A 23,025-nucleotide genomic window follows, 5' to 3' on the forward strand; every position below is an offset into this window, starting at 1 on the left:
AGCTGATTGGCAGTGAGCAGTTCTTGCTGTTTGGGTAATTTGTATGAGGGCGAGTGTTTTTTAGCCGCAAGCAAGGTTGATGCCTGCTGGAGACAGAAATGAAAAACTGTGATAAACAAGCTGTTTGGCCCTTTCACACCCACATTAAGGCTGATTTCACGCACCTTTTAACACACTTAGGAGATACTAGTCCATACACTAATCAATAAACATGCCTATACAGTAAAATAGGAGATATTAGTCCATAAACACTCCTATACACCAGAAGATTAGTCCATAATCACCTCAATAAGCACTCCTATACACTAGAATAGGATATATTAGTCCATAACCACCCTCAATAAACACTCCTATACACTAGAATAGGAGATATTAGTCCATAAACACCACAATAAACACTCCTATACACAAGAATAGGAGATATTAGTCCATAGACAACCTCAATAAACACTCCTATACACTAGACTAGGAGATATTAGTCCATAGACAACCTCAATAAACACTCCTATACACTAGAATAGGAGATTAGTCTATAGTCATCTCAATAAACACTCCTATACTCTAGAATAGGAGATATTAGTCCATAGACAACCTCAATAAACACTAGAATACGAGATTAGTCTATAGTCATCTCAATAAACTCTCCTATACACCAGAAGATTAGTCCATAATCACCTCAATAAACACTCCTATACACTAAAATAGGAGATATTAGTCCATAAACAACCTCAATAAACACTAGAATACGAGATTAGTCTATAGTCATCTCAATAAACACTCCTATACACTAAAATAGGAGATATTAGTCCATAAACAACCTCAATAAACACTAGAATACGAGATTAGTCTATAGGCACCTCAATAAACATTCCTATACACTAGAATAGGAGATATTAGTCCATAAACAACCTCAATAAACACTCCTATACACTAGAATAGGAGATATTAGTCCATAAACAACCTCAATAAACACTCCTATACACTAGAATAGGAGATATTAGTCCATAAACAACCTCAATAAACACTAGAATACAAGATTAGTCTATAGTCATCTCAATAAACACTCCTATACACTAAAATAGGAGATATTAGTCCATAATCACCTCAATAAACACTCCTATACACTAGAATAGGAGATATTAGTCCATAAACAACCTCAATAAACACTCCTATACACCAGAAGATTAGTCCATAACCACCTCAATAAACACTCCTATACACTACAATACGAGATTAGTCTATAGTCATCTCAATAAACACTCCTATACACTAAAATAGGAGATATTAGTCCATAATCACCTCAATAAACACTCCTATACACTAGAATAGGAGATATTAGTCCATAAACAACCTCAATAAACACTCCTATACACTAGAATAGGAGATATTAGTCCATAATCACCCTCAATAAACACTCCTATACACCAGAAGATTAGTGCATAACCACCTCAATAAACACTCCTATACACTACAATAGGAGATTAGTCTATAATCACCTCAATAAACACTCCTATACACTAGAATAGAAGATATTAGTTCATAATCACCCTCAATAAACACTCCTATACACCAGAAGATTAGTCCATAACCACCTCAATAAACACTCCTATTCACTAGAGTAGGAGATATTAGTCCATAAACAACCTCAATAAACACTCCTATACACTAGAATAGAAGATATTAGTCCATAAACAACCTCAATAAACACTCCTATACACTAGAATAGGAGATATTAGTCCATAAACAACCTCAATAAACACTAGAATACGAGATTAGTCTATAGTCATCTCAATAAACACTCCTATACACTAAAATAGGAGATATTAGTCCATAATCACCTCAATAAACACTCCTATACACTAGAATAGGAGATATTAGTCCATAAACAACCTCAATAAACACTCCTATACACCAGAAGATTAGTCCATAACCACCTCAATAAACACTCCTATACACTACAATACGAGATTAGTCTATAGTCATCTCAATAAACACTCCTATACACTAAAATAGGAGATATTAGTCCATAATCACCTCAATAAACACTCCTATACACTAGAATAGGAGATATTAGTCCATAAACAACCTCAATAAACACTCCTATACACTAGAATAGGAGATATTAGTCCATAATCACCCTCAATAAACACTCCTATACACCAGAAGATTAGTCCATAACCACCTCAATAAACACTCCTATACACTACAATAGGAGATTAGTCTATAATCACCTCAATAAACACTCCTATACACTAGAATAGAAGATATTAGTTCATAATCACCCTCAATAAACACTCCTATACACCAGAAGATTAGTCCATAACCACCTCAATAAACACTCCTATTCACTAGAGTAGGAGATATTAGTCCATAAACAACCTCAATAAACACTCCTATACACTAGAATAGAAGATATTAGTCCATAATCACCCTCAATAAACACTCCTATACACCAGAAGATTAGTCCATAACCACCTCAATAAACACTCCTATTCACTAGAGTAGGAGATATTAGTCCATAAACAACCTCAATAAACACTCCTATTCACTAGAATAGGAGATATTAGTCCATAAACAACCTCAATAAACACTAGAATACGAGATCAGTCTATAGTCATCTCAATAAACACTCCTATACACTAAAATAGGAGATATTAGTCCATAATCACCTCAATAAACACTCCTATACACTAGAATAGGAGATATTAGTCCATAAACAACCTCAATAAACACTTATACACTAGAATAGGAGATATTAGTCCATAAACAACCTCAATAAACACTCCTATACACCAGAAGATTAGTCCATAACCACCTCAATAAACACTCCTATACACTACAATACGAGATTAGTCTATAGTCATCTCAATAAACACTCCTATACACTAAAATAGGAGATATTAGTCCATAATCACCTCAATAAACACTCCTATACACTAGAATAGGAGATATTAGTCCATAAACAACCTCAATAAACACTCCTATACACCAGAAGATTAGTCCATAACCACCTCAATAAACACTCCTATACACCACAATAGGAGATTAGTCTATAAACACCACAATAAACACTCCTATACACTAGAATAGAAGATATTAGTTCATAATCACCCTCAATAAACACTCCTATACACCAGAAGATTAGTCCATAACCACCTCAATAAACACTCCTATTCACTAGAGTAGGAGATATTAGTCCATAAACAACCTCAATAAACACTCCTATACACTAGAATAGAAGATATTAGTCCATAATCACCCTCAATAAACACTCCTATACACCAGAAGATTAGTCCATAACCACCTCAATAAACACTCCTATTCACTAGAGTAGGAGATATTAGTCCATAAACAACCTCAATAAACACTCCTATTCACTAGAATAGGAGATATTAGTCCATAAACAACCTCAATAAACACTAGAATACGAGATCAGTCTATAGTCATCTCAATAAACACTCCTATACACTAAAATAGGAGATATTAGTCCATAATCACCTCAATAAACACTCCTATACACTAGAATAGGAGATATTAGTCCATAAACAACCTCAATAAACACTTATACACTAGAATAGGAGATATTAGTCCATAAACAACCTCAATAAACACTCCTATACACCAGAAGATTAGTCCATAACCACCTCAATAAACACTCCTATACACTACAATACGAGATTAGTCTATAGTCATCTCAATAAACACTCCTATACACTAAAATAGGAGATATTAGTCCATAATCACCTCAATAAACACTCCTATACACTAGAATAGGAGATATTAGTCCATAAACAACCTCAATAAACACTCCTATACACCAGAAGATTAGTCCATAACCACCTCAATAAACACTCCTATACACTACAATAGGAGATTAGTCTATAATCACCTCAATAAACACTCCTATACACTAGAATAGAAGATATTAGTTCATAATCACCCTCAATAAACACTCCTATACACCAGAAGATTAGTCCATAACCACCTCAATAAACACTCCTATTCACTAGAGTAGGAGATATTAGTCCATAAACAACCTCAATAAACACTCCTATACACTAGAATAGAAGATATTAGTCCATAATCACCCTCAATAAACACTCCTATACACCAGAAGATTAGTCCATAACCACCTCAATAAACACTCCTATTCACTAGAGTAGGAGATATTAGTCCATAAACAACCTCAATAAACACTCCATAAACACTCAATAAGTGCTCTAATGAACACTCAATAAGTGCCAGAGCTCTTCTCCAGTAATGTTTTTAGCTTCTCAATACACTGAGCTGCTAATAGTTTCCAGACTCCCTGCTCACCAACCCCCCCACCCCTTCCCCCCCTCAGGGTTGTTCTCCTCATTCTTTCACCTGAAATATGATTTTGTTTTGCCGGGACAATCAGGGTGCTTTGTCAGCAGATTCATGGCCTTGATTGGTAGAACCTGGAGACATTTTATCATTTGAGCTACTGCCACTGTTCTGACCAAAAGCCGCCTTGATGCGCTGAAAGTTAGTCGATTTACAGGAAGATGAGCACGGACATTTGGCAAATTCAATACCGCGTCTCTCTTAATGGACAGACCCCTGGGGGCCCATGGACCTCACTTCTACAACTATAGCCTGAATGCTAAGGACCTTTGAAGAACCTCCACAAGTGGTCTTTCTACAGCATCTTGCGAAGCATTTTTTGCTAGTTGGCAGGTACCACAACATGTCTAGTTTCTCAAGGATAAAAAAAGAGAAATAAAAATGCTCACTCAAAGAAATGAGGAGAGCTGCCAACGTGGAATTTCGTCCCACCAGCTGAGCGGCCAGTCTCGCAGGATTAAGTGGGATAAAATGTAGGCAGAGAAAAAGAAAACCAAGGAAGCCCTAGAGAAGATTTTTTTTACTGCCTTATAGCTCATATCTCCATTGAAGTCCCTGTTTACCTTCTGCAGAGAAGCTCGTGTAGGTCTGAATCTCCAAGGACATGTTCAAGACGGATGACAAATTTTTCGCGCTGTAAATCTGAGTATGAAACTCTTTTAGACTGCACAAAGAAACCAGAGAGAGAGAGAGAGAGAGAGAGAGTGTTCTGGAGAGTGTTTGCAACCAGGGAAGGAAAGATGGTGTCCTAGACGCTCAATTTAATGGTGCATCGAGTGTTCCATGGTTGTAACGGAATGGCTCTGGTCCTTTTCAGAAGACCACGCAGGAGGTAAATTCACTTCGCTGGAAGTACGTTGGCATGGATTCAACATTAAATAGATTGTGTATTGCGTATTCGATTGTCCATGCTGGCCCCACATACAAATGCCCTCCAGGGTCCATGATGGGACCAGGAGGCTTAAACATGGGCCTCATTTTGGTGGGTTGTAATGAAGGGAAGCCCAACTCAGAACCCATGCCTGGAACAACACCTAGCCCACATTCCACCCATGCGAGACTCTACAGACTGACCTTCTGCAGGACGTATAGGGATTGGACTGCACAGGACCGGGGTAGCGTTATTTCTTCTGATGAACCCTCCTTCAGACTGTTTGGGACATCTGGGAAAACGATTGTCTGGAGAAGACAAGGTGAGATCCTCCAACAGCAACTTGAGCGATTTTGTGATGAACGAGGCTTTTTTCAGGCATCTAGGGTCCATGGCCAGGAAACTCCTATTGAGAACCTGTGGTCAACTCCAAGCACTGATTAGCCAAGGATGGGTTGCAATCAGTTAAGACTTTGCTAAGAAGCTGATATCCAGCATGTTATGGAGAACCGCAGTCTTAAAGAAGGGTCAATACTGTACTTTGCTTGAACTGGACGTAATGCGCTACCATTACCCCGACCCAGGGGTCGCAAGTTTGAATCCCGAGCCATGGCGCTTCGCCATCAGCGGCTGGAGTCTGAGGGAGTACAATTGGCCGTGCTCTCTCGCCTCATTCCTCTCTAGCGGGTGCGGCGGAGCTGAGCCACTAGTGCTAGGGGGAGTTACGAGTTACGTGGGTTGATTGGCAGTACCAAAACTGAGAAGTCAAGGCTAGGAGGGCCTGAAGCAAGTGAAGCGTCCGGTGAGGCTTACGCCTGCTACCGTCAGAACTTTCTGAAAGAACGCAAGCCAAGAATCATTTCTTAAGGCTCATACAGAACCAACCACTCATTTTGCTATGGCTCAATATATTCAGATTTTCATTTGAACGGTACCTTCACTTGAAACCCTCAGGGTCGAGCCTTACGTTCCCCCTCTGATTTAGCTGGCTCTTCTCAAGGTTCCTACGAGGGCCTTGATTCAGGCGGGCGAGATGGTGCTAAGCTCTGTAGGAGGTTAAGCTACTCCAGCAGCAAATCCCGAAACGGAAACGCCGCTCTAAAAATAAACACTCTTTCGTGGAAAACTGCTCGGCATACTTTCTCGAATGGCTTCCAGGTACCCCTCCTCTGTGCCTAAAGAGCAACATATGCCTAGAATTGTCGGGAGCGCGTCACACAGCCCATTCGAGCAAAAGCTACAAGACAGCCTGCCAGGTAGGACGTCTGTCGTCTTGTGTTGCGCCGCGTTGCTAATGACTTTTAAGCAGGTTGAAGTAAATCTATGCAAATGGCTGCAGCGCCGGAGAGAGCTCTTTGATCAGGTGTGTACAGCCGCAATAATACCAGCTGCTTTATTCAGCTTCAACAAATGTAACAAGGCCCGTCATAGCGACGACCTAAGCAACAGTTCTGGAGGTCGCCTGCTTCCAGGATCTTTTTCCGGCCGCGAAATCCAGGCTTTGCACTCTCTGGTTGCGTCTTTCAGACGGTCCGTCGTGCTCAGCAGGGATGAAGAGGTACGCGTGTGTGTGTGTGTGTGGGGGGGGGGGGGCAGCATGCAAGTGCGTGCACATGCAATCTGTTGGATGTCGCTAAAGGAGACAGCGAGCCAGCGGAGCATATGACTGTCACATCTTGTTCAGTCAGTGCTGCTCCCTTCACCTGTGATGTACCGAGACGAGGCCTGGGCACGGCAACCGGGGATCTCTTCAGCCAACATCAGCAGCGAGGAGCTTTACTGCTCAGCTGCAGCGGCAGGAATTTATTCCGAGAGATTAACTCTGCAAGCAAGTTCCCCGCAGCGTGCGGAAGGAGGAATTAGCAGCACATGCTGTACTGAAGAGCAACGACGTCTAGGTCAGGGTTCAACATCTCCATCGTCCTGTATGTATAAATAATGAGTACATGATACAAAATCCCCAAGATACACTGCCAGACCTGTCTCCCACCATCTCTCCACTTGGTTCCTCTCTGTGGTTCTTGGTCACGTTCGTATGGAGTTTCTCCCGCAGAGTCTTGGTTTCTATCATTGGTTTTTACTTATGATCTTTTATTTAAATCTTTTTGAGTTTCGGTTCTTCTCAGTGGTCCCACCTTTTGTTTTTTTTTAGGGGGGTTCCACTTGTCTTGGTTCTTGTCAGTGGTTCTTCCTCACGTTTAGATTTTCTTACAGGTTCTTCCCTATGGTCTTACAGAGTTTCTCCTTTTATAGATATGGTTCTTAGTGGTTCCACCTTTTGTTTTTAGGCAGTTTCTCCTTGTGAGTCTTGGTTCCTCTCAGTGGTTTGTCCACATGTTCTTGTGAGCCTTGGATCCTCTCAGCGGTTCTTCCTCATGTTATTTGGCAGTTTTTCCTTGTGAGTCTTGGTTCCTCTCAGTGGTTCTTCATTTTCTTGGCCAATTTCTACTAGTGAGTTTTGGTTCCTCCCAGTGGTTTGTCCATATGTTGAGTCTTGGTTCCTCTCAGTGGTTCTTCCTCATGTTCTTTAGCAGTTTCTCCTTGTGAGTCTTGGTTCCCCCTAATGTTTTTTTTAGCAGTTTCTCCTTGATTTCTCTCAGTGGTTCTTTAAGTTTGTAAGCAGTTTCTTCTTTTGAGTCTTGGTTCCTCTTAGTGGTTCTTCCTGTTCTTAGGCAGTTTCTCCTTGTGAGTCTTGGTTCCTCTCAGTGTTTTTTCAGTCTACTTTTTCTACTTTCGAGATGAGGTTCTTCTCAGCGATCCAGCCTTTTGTTCTTACAGAATTTGCTCTTTGACTTACATCCTCTTGGTGGTTCTTCATATTTTTTAGAATTTCTTCTTTGGAATCTTCGTTCCTCTCAGTATTTTCTCCATGTGTTTTGAATCTTGCCTCCTCTCAGTAGTTCTTTCTCATGCTCTAACAGATGTTCTCTTTAGCAGTCCGACTGAACCACATTGCAAAAAGTTCCTCTTGCGGCACAGAGTTGCTGCGTGGGGTGTGTGTCAGTATTTGTCTCTGACTGTATCTGAATGGGGAGTCACACTCCCTCCCTGTTGATGTTCATTTCCCATTTCTGAGCTCAACACATCCTTCCATTTACCTTGACAGAAGAGACTGCATCAGCAGGAAAACAGAGCAGTGGCCATGAGGGAGTCGGGGACGGGCATCCGGGGGTGTCAGGTAATATGACAGAGTTCAGAACACCAATGCACCCGTCAATCATTTCAGGGTCCTCTCTCAGTTGGCCTGCCTGGTATTTTCAGATAAACAAAAAACTGCTCTTGGGGCATGTTTTAGAGCAATAACGTGTCCTGGCAGGTGGAGTGGACTAAAGTGGGCACAGTCCTTCAGTCCTCTGGTCATATTCCTGGACTGTTGAGAATAAGCCTGGAATACTATGTGAATGTGTAAACAGTGATTAATTCTTTGGCGTTAATTATTCTTTGACGTTACAGAGATGGTCTCTCCGCCAAACCCGTCTTCTCTCCAAACCTCCCGTCTCGCCTCGAGAGCTGATGGGAAACGTGTGACACGTTTTGACACCCTGCCTCTCCCCTGGTGACAGAGGTAATGCAGCGCCTCTGCTGAGCAGAGGGCACCGCCTGTCAAAACAACCCTACCGACGGGACACCTCGCGACAGCCGAAATGTCATATTAATGGCCTTGTCGCACGTATACGCACCACGTCAAGCGCTGTTAAGGAAGACTTCGCACTAGTTGTGAGCTCTTGAGAAACTGCACAAAAGAGCTGTGGTGTTGTACCTAATATTTGGTACATTTCAGGCTTTTCATTTAGAGGATACAAAAAATTAAATACGAGCAAGGGCAGAATCCTCGTGCCTGATCTCGCGTCCATCTCTGCCATTCTAATCATCCTTGTCTGCACACACTTGGGACTTAGCCTTTGTATTCCACATCAGGGCCATAGAGCATGCCCACAAAATCCCTGTGAGCCTCCTGACTCGTTGAAGCAACAAAAAGAGCAGCAATAAATTCTAAAATGCAGAAAAATAGATGTTTGATGAGGCTGTTCTTCAGTAACAGCTTCATTCCAGTCTCAGTCACTGAACTCCGTAGCTCCTTTAAAGTGATTATTGGCCTCCCTGTAGCTTGAGGAGATACGGTTGGGCATGGAGGTATACCGGTTCGGTATGGTGACCTGAGCAACATTTGCCCACAGATTTGCTCCTGCACACTTGTAGGCTACCAAAGCTGACATCTCAGCTGGTCCCATAAATGCTCGATTGGCGATAAATCAGGCGGTCCAGGGAAGTACTGCAATCTGGTGGAGACAATCCTGCGAAACGCTTGCTTTGGGTGGACGAGCATTATCCCACTATAATATTTGAATCAGACCGTCACGGAATCCAGACAGACTCCGTAGCAGTCTAGGCGACCCAGACAGTCGTGAGTCACAAACAGTAACATCACTAGTCCGTAGCAGTCCAGGTTTTTCGTTTACAACACCACGGCAAACGAACAAGACGGGGCTGGCCAGACTGAACCAGACCATCGTGGGTCCCAAACTGAACTTGGAGTCGTCGCTAGTCCGTAGCAGTCCAGGTTTCTGGTTCACAACACCACTGCGAACGAAGGCGATGGTGACGGTGGCTGGTGGTAATCTGGATGCACTACATTGTTTTTTGTCAGGGTTTTCTTCACAGCTGATCCAACAGTGTTCACCAGGAGATTCAAAATATTTTCTATCTTGTGAAAGATAGAAAGATAGTGACCGACGTCACTTCAGTTAAGCAGGTATTTGGTTTAGAAGGGTTAACATACGATAATCACAGGTCTAGGCCAACTATAAGCCGGTTATGTCTTCATTAGGACATCAGGGCAAGCTTGGTAGCTTGGTGGTTCCAGAAGCATAGTCGGAATACTGAATTTTGAAGCCGAAGATTCTTTTAAGGGGGTTAAACACTTTTGCAAGGCACTGTATGCACCAATAAGCAGACTGCAGCTTCCAAGCAAATCGTGTCCATTAACATTTGCTAAGGCAGCTTCAGTGTATTACTTATGGTGAGATACAGCAGTTTAGACTCATGGCGTATGCTAGATCCGAAGCCTTCCATTTCTAATGACACCCATGACCCAAGTTTGCACTGCGGGGGACAAAAAAAAAAAAGCCTCGTCCACATACATCATACAAAGTTTCATCGGCTAATATGACAGTAAGCTGATTTCTGTGACGCATCCACGCTTGGCCATCGTGCCGAAACCATCCAAATGCTTAAACAGCTTTACGGCAAGAAAATAATGTCCCTGTCATGTAGACCGAATTATGAGAAGCCATTACCAGCCCACAGATTTACCACGGCCACGATTTAACCCAGGCGGGAAGACCGGGCACACTAAAAATAGGGCATGACACTTGTGACTGAGTCAGCCCCCCCCCTTTCCATCGTCTCCATGAGAACAGGTTGCCACGCCAACCGCATCCAGCTCAAGCTGACATCTCTGTCTCCTAAAAGGATCTGCGAGGTTCCAGAACAAACAAAGACGGATCGCTGCAATCTTCGCAAATTGCACCTGGGTGCCGAGAGATGACCACATCCATACCATCCAGTGGTCACTTATAGGTCCTGTATAATATAGGTGTACAATGATAAGTTGGGCCTGTTATGATGCTGGTACAGGGTCCTCTCAAAAGTACCCTGAAATTAGGCTCCCGAGTCTTCCAGTGGTCCAGCAGACTAAGGCATTGCCACTGTGGCCCGAGTCAGGCCTGCCATCAGCAGCCAGAGCCTGAGGGAGCACAACTGCCTTGGCTCTTGCAGATGCAATCGGAACTGGGCACCCAGCGCCATCCTCGGCAGCTAAATGGGAGGCGGTGGCTGGTTGCGCATTTTTCCCCAGCCAGGTGCAGCTGCAAGGTACAAGTTTCTAATAAAGTGGCCACTTTATTAGAGAGCACACACCCACCCACACACACACACACCAAACTAAATTACACTGCTACCTACTGCTTTCGTGTACGATATGCAGCGAGAAAGAGGCTATAAACATCCCGGATTCTCTCGGCTCTGCGTTCTAACTCATTGCACCCAACCTGCTGACTTGACGGCAGGTGTTCCGTCTTGACATATGTGGAGAATTGAAGCAGCTGCAGAGCAAGATGGGACCCGGACGTCCGAATAAATCCTGATTAATATGATGGATTGTGCTTAATAAAAGTGGGGAAATCCGGCCCGTGCTCTCAGACGGGTGTTGAAATCTAAGGGAGAACACGGTGTGACTACGAGGCCGTAAGAGCTTTTCACCCGTGGCAGGATATGAAAGTAAAACCAAAGTGATGGAGGTTCCTTTTACAGCGCTGTGCAAAAGTGGGAAAAAAAGGGGAAATGGCCATTGTAGGAGATTTCTGAGGAGATTCGTTCTGACAGTCCACTTGCGAGGAGGAGGGCAGTCAAATGAAAACTAGAAAAGTGCATTTCCTGAAGAGAACGCAGAATTAATGCAGCTTAAGTGCTTCCAAGTTCAAGTCGGTTGCTATGCGGTTGCTACGTGGTCGGAAGGATTGAACCGTTTTGGCTAAGTGGTTGCTATGATATCCCAGGTGGTTGCTAGATGGCTAAGGTGTCCCAGGTGCTAAAGCGGGTGTAATGGCGTTGTTAAGATGTTCCTAGGTGGTTGCCAAGGTCTACAAGGTGGTTTCTAGAGCAGCTGCTGAACATTTTTTAGGTGGCTGCTAAGGTGTCCCGGGTGGTTGCTATGATATATATATATATATTATAGCTAAGATGTGTGCCAATTGGGTCATAACCCCAATATTGTGGGTTCAGTTGGTGCTATGGTGCTGCTAAGGTGGTCCTATGGTATACAAGGTGGTTTCCTGGTCAGCTGCTAACGTATATAAGGTGCTTGTGTCCCTGTTGGTTGCTATAGTATATTTTAGGCAGTTGTTATGATGTGGCTAATTGAGCCATATGCTTTTGCTAAGCCGTTTTTTGGTGGTGGCTTGGATGGTTTCTGTGATACTTTAGGTGGTTGCCAAGTTATCCCAGGTGGTTACTAAGTTGTTGCTATGCAGTTGCCTTAAAACTCCTGATGGTTAAGATGTTCCTATCCAGTTGCAATAGTATTTTAGGTGTTGCTAGGTTGCTGTTTAGGTGTTCCCAGGTAGTTGCTAAGGTGGCTTTTAGGGTGGCAGCTAACATATATCAGGTAGTTGCGAAGATGTCCCTTTTTTCGGTTGCTATGGTGGCTGATGTGGTATATCAGGTGGGTGCTAATGTGCGGCTAATCGCATCATATGTTTTTAGTATTTGCTTGGCTGAATTCTGTGATACTTTAGGTGGTTTCTAACATGTTCCCGGTGGTTGCAATGGTATTTCAGGTAGTTATTAAGGCAGTTAATGGGTGGTCGCTAAGATGTTGCTAATTGAACTACTAGTGTGTATTTGTATTACTGTCACATAAAATGGGTGCACAAACTTTTGCACACAATTCATTCCTGCTTACATCCAAAAAGCCCCAGAGGGTATTCCGTAGCGTTGAATAAAAGGGCAGGAGTTTGCAGGAGTCAGTTTCGAGAAGTGGGAATCTGCTCGGCAGGCTACAGTTACCTCACCCCTTCTCCCGCGGGAAACATAAGACACAGCTGGGGTTGATTTAAACACTGCTAATTAGATCGGCCCTGAGCCTCAGACGGGATATCCAATAGGCCTCCGACGCCTCCCAGGCCACTAATTGTATCCTCTTTAACAGCCCCTGCATCGTGTTACAGCACTGGAGGGTGCAGGGGAGAGTTTTTTTTAAAGAGTCCTCGGGGGACCATGTAACTATTAGTAGCCGCCACAGACAGCTGATTGGTGTTAAATAGATGGACGAGGTGGAGATCTCCTGCACCAGGTGGCTGGGGTTTCATTAGGTGCAGAGAGAAGCGGCGAACGCTCGTTAAACGGCCGTTACCGTCGGCGGATGGGGCAGAGTTATCCCCTTGGAGGTGGTTTCTTCTGATATAGGAACAGCTTCTCCTACGTCTGTATGCTAATCCATTAGATGGTTTTCACACAGTGTTCTTGCAGACCTTTGCTTTATCTCACGGATATGTTTCAGGGGAAACTTTGGAAAAATGGGGCTTTTTGAAGTGGTTTTGGTAAAGGCAAATGATCCACAGGTAACCAGCATAGGAAGGTACATGATTTGACAGCTTAACGACCCATTTACCTTGCGGTTGGCAGACGGTTGGTCCAGCAAACTAAGGCGCTACCACTATGACCCGTGGATCACAGGTTGGAATCCTGGGCCACGCTGCCTGCCTGCCATCAGCAACCGAAAGTGTGCCTGAGAGGGCACAATTTGCCCATAGACCTGCTCTTTCTCTTTTTCTTTCCCACACCGCAAAGACCCAGGAACCTAGGAAAGGCCCGATAGTCGATGAATCAGAGCCGGGTCCCTGACTCACAGGAGGCAGGTGGCTGGTTGTGCATGTGTCGGAGCATTGCATGTGCTAGGGGAAGAGACATTAGGGAGGGAAATTATGTCAAAATTAATGACTGAATTTGTGAGGAATGCTGGGCATTCTGGGCGTTGTTGTCAGCTGTTGGACAGGCACTGCTGGTGCAAGAACAGTGACCGCACTGACCGTGCCAAAATATCTTGATCTGGGACTTTTTCTGGGAAAAAGAAAGGCAATGGCAAGAACTCGCGACTCCGTCGACTTGTACTTGATTCTTCTTACTTCTGCCTCTACCTCACTTCCAAGCTGAAGTACATTAAAGCAGAGACACCTCATGTTTCATCAAGCACTACATACACACACGGACTTGGGGAAAAAAAGGGCCTAGACAACAACTTTTGGAGCCCCTTTGGAGAAAACCGAATCAAAGTGTGATGCTTAGCGTTACAGTAATCCACCGTTTTCATCAAGCCCCAGCATGCATGCAACGGCGGCCACGCAGAGCGCATTGATCTTTAAGCTATCAGAGGGAGTAACGTACTGGAAAAATAATTGCTTCCACCTCTACACCGCTTCCCCAGAATCCCATCAGAGAAGTGCTGACTTTGAACACTGTCAAGCTTATGATGTGGGGGGGCTGTGGGGCAGGAGGTGGTCTGGGGACCAGAGTTTCTTGTATGAATTCCCCTATCGTGGGTTACAGGTTAATGACAAAACCTTAATCACGAAAGACTCCAGGTCCAGCACATTTGTCGGATTCACAAGCCTGCCCTCCTTATATGGGTAAACAGATCGACGATACGGTGTTGCATTATGGGAAGAAAATGGGGCGAAAAGCTCCCAGCAGATGTATTAGGCCACTGATAAGCTCTTATCTTTTAAGAGGAATTCAAATCAGGTATAGCCTAGCGGGAGTAGCGAGCGCAGGGTTTGCTATTAAAACTCACTGGGAACATTCATATTGAACAGGTGCCATCTATCTTTCGGAATGGTTCTGCGAGCGACGCCATAGAGGAACCACTTTTGGTTCCGTGAAAAAGCTGGTTGAATGCTCAAGTGTAGTCTATGAATTAAAGATCTCAACTCAGGGGCACTGTATGGTGGAGACTGATGGGAGCCCTAAAGAAATGGATACACTGGGACCCAGTGTATTATCTTTTCATGGGGCCCAAAATCCCTGGCAGCTCCCCGGCATCCGTTTGGAATGTCGAGAACCATGCATACTTCTATGCGTCCATGACGTTGGCATGGATGTTAGGAAGCACATCCACTAGAGGGCAGTTCAGAGTCCAAAGAGTTGGACAACAACAACAACAACCATGGCGACAGTCGAGGAGGTTGTCATGACAAACCTACTTCCTGGCTAGACCACTTCCAGAACGGTTTCCGGCGGTACGGTTCCTTTCTGTCCGTATCCGTAAGCTGCACAAATATGGATGGAATGAACGTATGAAATTAACGTTGAGCATAAACGAGCCTTCAAGAACCATCTCTTGATGTTCAAGTTCTTCACCAATTTAAAGGTTCTTTATAGGTTCTTTTGAGCGAAAGAACTTTGTCCTGTTCTGTTCCACCTTTTGTCCTGCCATCCCGGCAGGAGGCAGGAGTATCTCCTGGACAAGGCACCAGTCCATTAGCTGAAATTCCCTAATGTACGGCAACACCACTGTGGGATTGCGCAGCGTCTTTGCACGGTTCTCCATAAGATGGACGATGAAGTGACCGAGAGCTGGCTGGTGATTCCGGGACCAAAATATCTGCTCTTTAAAGTGAAAAAGATACTGTGGTATAAAATGACCTCTATTCTGTTTCCTGTAGCATTTTTTTGTGACCCTGTCTGGCAAAGGACTCAAGCCTTGCCCTCAGAGCCTTAAGATGTACCCCATATTTACTAGTGTTGAGATGTGAAGGACCCAGGAGCACAGTTGCAAAGCTGGGCAAGGCCGGCGTCCGGTGCTAACGACGCAATGTTGAAGCCGACCCAAACTCAGCTTACCTAAGACTTACACCTGCTCTCAACAGCACAGATGCTTGTTAGCTTCGTGGCTAAACGCAGCCCTCGGCCTCGACTGAGGCAAGAGGCAGTTCCAAATCTGTCACTCGCACAGCCAGTCAGTAAACGAAACTGCCCAGGTTGTTCTAGGTAAGAAATGAAGTCAACAACAGTTCCAACAAGCGTGGAAAGTGGTCTCCAGATCCGTGAAGCGATAACAGTGATGAATACAGCATGAAATAAAAGTCACTTAACTTTTAATTGCTTCTTAGCACTCAGCATTTTGGCTTCGGTTTCAAACAGGCATTTAAATTCAGACTTCGTGCCACCTACAGATAGCCCTATGTGGTGGTATTTAGAGGCACTGGGATGTAAACGCAGCATCTGCTAACTCCACAGGCAGCGCAGACTGCCGGGGCACTGGGGAGCGAGCAGGAGGCTGAGACCAGCAAAAACTAAGAGGATCTTGCACATGTGAACTCCTCCTGCACGGTTTCCTCAGGGGAAGGCAATGCCTGCATGAGCCGGGCTGAATATGGGGTTGGCCAGCTGAAGAAATCTTCTTCTGTTGCAAGGGAAGATTTGTAGGCATGCAGGCAATGTGACAAAATGAGCCAATCACACAAACCCCTTACGCAGTGCCGGGAGCAGACAGCTTCCACACCTGCAGCGGATCGGTCGCACCTCCACCGATCGGTCCTCTGGACCACTTTCACACCTTGCCTAACATACATACAAACTCCAAGAGATGTGACTGTGAAGGTCTAGATCAGGGTTTCCCAATCACAAGAGTGCTGTGAAGCACCCTCTAGTGGTCCATGAGGTCCACATCTTGCCTGGCCTGGCGATCTCTGGGCCCTCTCCGCCTGCGGGATTCAGCGTTGGGCTGAATCCAGCAGAGCACATTCTTCTCAAAACGCCTATATATCTTATGGAAAGATGAGGATTCTGCGGGCTCAGTTTGTTCCACAGCGGATCAAGTTGAAAAATGTTCGGCTTCAGGGGATGAGCTGAAAGGGGCTTCGTGGCGCCAATCCGACAGTCCTATAGAGCCGAATGTGCGGAGTGAGGTTTTTATGAGGGCCAACGTTTCATTGTCAGCATTTGAGGGGAAAAAGGGCAAAAGAGCAGCTTAGTGGAACTGTTAATGAACCTGACTGGCCACTAAGGTGCCACAACTGACCTCGGTTGTCTGTTGGGTCAAGGGTGTTGGAGCAGGGAAGGCTGAGGCTCTTTAGGAACACTGGAAACTGAATGGCTTGGTCTAGATGCATCTGGCAGCCTGGCTAGGGTCCCCATGAGGACTAGCTTGGGAAACACCGATGTGGGTTCGGACACAAGGTTCACGTCTCAAAATACAATGGACAATGTTAGTGAGCAATACCGGTCTGACGGGATTAGAGCACATGGAAAGCGAAGAGCTGGAGAGCTTTGACGAGGTCTATCTACCAGAAGCAGAAGGTCTCCTTAGGGGTAAATATTTACAATCATGCCCATATAAGTTTCAGCAGTACACTGCATCTTGCACTGGGGCAATAGAGGATGGACATGGCCCCCCATTTAGTACGGCTTGCTAAAAACACTATAAGTCTATGGGTTAGTCAACACCCATTTTCACCCCTTATCGATCAAGAGCTGATGCCCAACACCGGTACCACTGTCAAAAAGTAGATCGCACCACGTTCAGGCAAGCTCGAAGCATTCTGAAGGACAGCTTGATGGAAAGCTGGCTGGCGCTCTCCCATTGTTCAGAGTCTGTATCAGTCCCAGGCTCATTCAACCATAAATGGAGCACCGTTTAAGCATTCGAGACACACAGGCAGATACAGGGAGGGTCAGGCCCAAATCAATGGCGGGGGGGAGTCCATTAGCAGACAGGGTTTGCTACTCCTGCGTAAACAGTGCTCGTATTGTGCAGGCGAGGTACTCACGTTATCTGTCCGTAGCTTCTTGGCTGGGCAGCCTCCGTCCACCGGGTGCAGCATGTAGTAGAGACGCACTTTGTTTGCATGTTTTCGACTCTAGAAACAAACAAACAAACAAAAAAAGAGGTGGAAATCAGGGATTACGCTTCAGCTTTTGACGGGAGACATAATGGTAGTTATGCAGCAGCAGACTGTCGCCCATCTGTTGTCATGCACCAGTGCTTGCAATTTGTCCGCCACCTTCTCCCGCTCATCACTGGTCAGTTTCGGACCACAGGAGCGCTGTTGATTAGATAATATTTGGTTAAACCTCTATTACACTTGGAATCAATCATCACACACACCACACGGTACACACCATTACAGTAATTACGGTCAATTCACATGCATGCATGCCACCCAGAATATTGAAATTTTAATGGTATTAAGGGAACTGTAGAGGTTTAGGAGTACTGCCGTCATAGCTGTGGTCTTGTTTGAACTGAATCTGGACGTTTGTGTACCGTCACATTCCAATTAGATATAATATTGACATTTAGCATAAGAGTGACACTGATTCAATGATTGCTGTCAATCATTTCTGGGGTTTTTTGCTTTATTTTACTGTTCTACTTTTTACATTTTTAGTCTGCATTTTTATTTACTTTTCAGCTTGTCAGTATTTTTTTCTTTTTAAATGCTGCTTTTTTTATTTACCCTATTTTTTCATTTGCTTTTTATTTCTTTATTCACTTTTCTGCTTTTAATTTTTTTTGTTTTCTTATTTGCTTTTGGGCCTTTCTAAAAAATTTACCCTTTTTTTAGTCTGTTTTCTTATTTACTTTTCTGCTTTTAATTGAGCTCGTTTATAATCCGTCATACACCCTTCTGCTTTTTATTTTTGTTTATTAGCCTTTTAATTTTTTTGCGTTTGCTTTTCCGCTTTTTTCATTGTTTAGGCTTTGATTTCTTTACTTTTTTTCCATACACCTTTTTGGCTTTTTATTTATTTATGATTTTTTTTTTTCATTTGCTTTTTTGCTTTCATATTTTTTAATTGCTTTTTTTGCTGCTTTATACAAATAAAACCAAGTTTTCCATGACATAATTGCAAACTGCAGATCATATCTGCCCAGAATCATGACATGTTGGATCACTGACCTCTAATGAAATCTAGAAACAGTCTTGTATTTTTATATATTTTCTATTTTATTCAATTATATAATTATTCTTTTATTGTGTATTCTCTATTTTTCTAGATTCTGTTTACCACAGTACAGATCACAGAGCTGCAAGGTTGAGAACCTAATGATGACGTTCATGATGAACCCTGTAGCACACAGACTCCACCAAATAATATGTATTGTAGCCATTTTTACCCACAGTCACTGGGGGTAGGTGCCCTGCAAAGGTTGTTGATATTCCCATTGTTGATAGTCCCATCATACACCAACTAGCAATTCATCACTGATGTGAAACAGATGGGCTTAAGCTGGAAAATGGCCCTGCTTGAAGAATCTCTAACCCTTTACATTATTAACCACTTACATGGTTGTTGCATGTAATGCCTGGTGTAGCATGGTGGATAACACCACTGCCCTCCACCGAAGCTGACTAGTGCTCGATTGCTTGGCTAAACAAGCACAGCTCACTACACCGCTAACAGCACTTGTGCAGGACTCCCACCTACCTGTGCAATATGATTCATATTCATGAAGGTAAATGTATTGGTAAGGTGTAGCTAAACCGTTATTAAAGCAGCAATATGGAGAATTTGTGTTTTTTGCTCCTGCGCTCCCCCTCCAGGTGGAAAGTGTAATTAACGTATATTTCACTGCAGTTAAGATTTTAGATTTTAGATAAACTGAAGATTTTTAATTTTAAAAAGATTTTTAATTGAAACGCCCCATAATGTTGCTTTAAAGCCCCATTTAACTAAACGTACTTAATGTAAAATAGGCCTGAGAAATTCTGTTGAGGCCTCCTAGACTGGAGTTTAACCCCCCCGCCCCCCCCACCCTTTCCTCGGGTTTTCAATCACGACTAATTATGAAATTAGATTGCTGTCAATACTGTGAAATTAGCCATTACGCACCACAAGCAATGAATCGGCAATAGGGCCCAAAGGAACACTGAGCTCAATTGTAGCGGGGCACGGAGCATAAGTGAATTTGACGAGAAAAGAGCAGTCGGCCACAATACACTGCTGGGAGACGGCCCACCAGGCCAGTCTGGCCGATAAATAATTACTGCAGTGTCGTTAAAACACCAGCGCGAGCAGCAGATCACAAATCTGTCGATGGCTTGGGTTTGACAGCGCGACTGCTTTCGCCAGGAGAATCAATCAAACCCTCCCTCGGTTTATCCGAAACACCGTTTGACGAGAAGGCTGCAGAAGCTCCTCTGTAAAGGAAAGGGTAAGGTGAGGGGATGCAGAGATGGAGATGGAGAAGGAGAAGGAAGGAAAGAAAGACGACGAGGATAAAGAGAGACACCTTGGGTAATTCGTACGGACGGCTTTTTTCCCCCCTCTCTGTAAAATAGCTTGGGGGGCTTTCTGCGATTCTGGCTCCTTCTCCGAACGCAGTTAACAAAAGGCAAGAGACGCTGACTCAGGCGTCTGCGGGTAAACGTGCAATATGATATAAATCCAAGATGTAAAAATGATAGATTGGACGGATCGACTGCAGACTGGCGAGGAGAGGAAGACAAAGAGGCAACTATACTCGTCTGGCCTTCACGGTCCAGATGGAAGGCTGGCGGTCCGATCCGGGAATGTCCGGCCCTCCAGAGAAACAGCCGGAGCCCTCAGTCTCGGTGCCCCACCATCCTGAACCCGTCCCACCATCCCTATTGTCCCGAGAGCCAAACTTGAGTGGTTACGTGGTCTAGCCTTGCTGATTACTGTTGGCGTAACTTTACCTGGGTCCTCCGAGGTCAAATCCCTTGCCATTGGCAATGGGAATAAGATAACCTGGAACAGCTAATAGTGCATTCAACCATGCAGTGTCAGGAGTGTGCTGGAACCAAATAGCTATATACACCCAAGGCTAGTCTTCACCCATGTCTGCTGTGAATTCAGTCCAGTCCAGGCTTGTGCCGTATAACAGTAATACAGTGATCTGAGCACTCAGCACTTGTGTTGGTAGCTCAGCTGCACTGGGTTGTCCAATACCCGGTGGAGCTGCTGCTAGCTGAGCTAGTAAAGCAGATGCTAGCTTAGCGAGTGAACTACAGATACACGACGACTAATAATCAGCCCCACTCCTTTTCAGCTTTTACTAGCACTTCGTCTCGGAGTCTCTTTTTCAAGGTATTACTGAGACCACCCAACCCTACTCTAGTCGTCTACTCATTTGGGTGTATATGTGTGGCACCGATCGGCTGGGAACCTGGGGGAAATCAGGCGCAGAGTTTCAAACTGAGACACAGGACATGACAGACATGATGGCTTCTGGCAATAATGAACTCCTCCGGAAGGAGCAGAAATCGGAGGCTCGACAACAGCCTTCAAGCGGCCGAACAGCATTAAAACCGAGACAGACAGGAGGACTCCCTGTGTAGGAGCAAGCCATCGTTTTATTTGAAGTTGTTCCAACTCCAGACGAAATCAGCCCGCTCTGACGAGAAGGACTCCAAAAAAGCTTGTCTGACATAACCAGGGCTGAAGAGGGCAATCCATACTTCATTAGAAGCCTCGCCCAGGTCAATGGGCCCGGCGCTGGATTGTCCTCTGGTCCACTCAATCCTCAGAGACGTGGTCAACAAACCAATGTAGCTGTTTGTGATAGTGCCCCATGTTCCAATTTCAGTTTGTTGTTAAGTGTTCCTGACTTCAGTCCTCTGGAGACCTCGGGGTCCAGCAATTACACGGCCAAAAACAAAGCAAGTCTGACAGGGCGAAATTCCGAAGGGGTCCGAACTCTTTAGACATCCGGCCCAGAGAAGTCATCAAGCCCTGCTTAATGCAAGGATTGCCCAGATGTAGGAAGCTCTTCATTGGGTGGGGTCTTTGGAGTATTATGCAAGGCAGTGGCAACCCCAGAAGAGGCAGGAATGAAGGAAGTTCTACACAACCCAGCGAAGGGGTCATGTTTAGGGGAATCGTGCCAAGCAGGAATCCACTACAAAGACATAGAAGCTGCGAAACTGACGAGATCAAGCTGCGTAATCCGTGCCCTCTCGTCGACTGCAGAACTAATTATACGTTGTGAAAACTACCTGAACAGATTTCTGTCACTCAGTTCTCCCATACATCAGAGGTAGGGTACGGGCTGGGTCCCGTTTCCTGAAGCGTTTCGTAATGAATTAATCAGATACTGTGTGCTCCCCGCTGCCTTCGGAAGAGGCTGCCATCAGGACGCACAAATTAAAACCAGTCAAAGTCTAATGGATGCGACACGGTTGGTGCGCTCCCATACCGAGAGCCAATCTGCCAATCGGAAGGCAACCTCACAGCCACAAGCCATCTGCATGCTACAGTCACCCGTCACCTTTGCTCCAGCTAAACACGACCTTCTAAACAAGAAGTGCATAACCCTAGGGATGGGTTCATCCAACGCTTAATCAGTCAATCAATTGGTCAGTCAGTTCATCCAGAGATCTGGGGTTCCTGAGGTATTCTCCCCCCCAGGGATTTCTTCATTCAGCCCAAAGAATCCCGCTGCCATTCTTTCTCAAGTGTTGTTCCAGGAAGCTGTCAATAGTAATTTAGTGCATGGCCAAGTTTCATGATTGCAGGTTTCTCTCTTGGAGCCAGATTTTCAAAAGTTATCCAATCCGATTTGGAATTTTTTGGGCCTCTAAATCTAATCAAGGCCTTTCCGTCGGTCCACTCAGGGAGATACTCCAAAGGCAAACACTGACTGGCTTATTTTATTTTATATATGTTTTTGAAAAGCAGACCCAGGATGTAAGCAGGGAAGCAGGGCATTGTTTCACAAGGACATACACTCATTTCTTTGATTGATTTCCTGTGAGAACTATTTATAAATGTCTTTTGCAAAGCCCTAATAGAGCCTATAATGGAACACAGAAAATATCATCATAACTACACAAAACAAATCAATTACAGCATCACCCGTGTGCCCCTGGCTACAATGTATGGTCCCACAGTTCATTAGTCCCCTATAGATTATCACCAGGGTTAGGATTGGGTTCTGTGGCAGATGTACAAACAAATTAAGGCACATTTAATAGACGTGTGAAGCGGTGCTTGAATGTTTTGAGAACCCTTTTGAGTTTCCTATATTTCTGCACAAACTTCAAACTTAAACCTTTACTTTTAACCTTTACCTGGTGTGGCCCTCTAGTCCTGCACATCGGCCTGGAGGAATTTTAGCCCAATCCTCTGACAAAACAGCTTCAGCTCGGTCATGTTGGTGGGTTTTTTCTCCATAAACTGCTTGCCTCAGGTCCTTCCACAACATTTCACAACTTTGACTTCTTTAACCATTCTTTGGTAGAACGACTTGCGTGCTCAGGGTC

General features: G+C 44.4%; 1 protein-coding gene across 2 annotated transcripts in view; it reads right to left on the bottom strand.

Annotated features, from left to right (window-relative positions):
• Positions 1–23,025, bottom strand: part of zmat4a (zinc finger, matrin-type 4a) — a 97,335-nt gene that overhangs the window by 45,218 nt on the left and 29,092 nt on the right. For both annotated transcript variants that reach the window (XM_072665175.1, XM_072665174.1), the window contains exon 3: positions 17,566–17,655. In XM_072665175.1, coding sequence (XP_072521276.1) covers positions 17,566–17,655 — 90 coding nt within the window. The remainder of the gene's footprint in view (positions 1–17,565; positions 17,656–23,025) is intronic.

Source organism: Salminus brasiliensis, chromosome 20 (assembly GCF_030463535.1).
Source record: "Salminus brasiliensis chromosome 20, fSalBra1.hap2, whole genome shotgun sequence".
In the NCBI taxonomy this organism is placed as follows: Eukaryota; Metazoa; Chordata; class Actinopteri; order Characiformes; family Bryconidae; genus Salminus; species Salminus brasiliensis.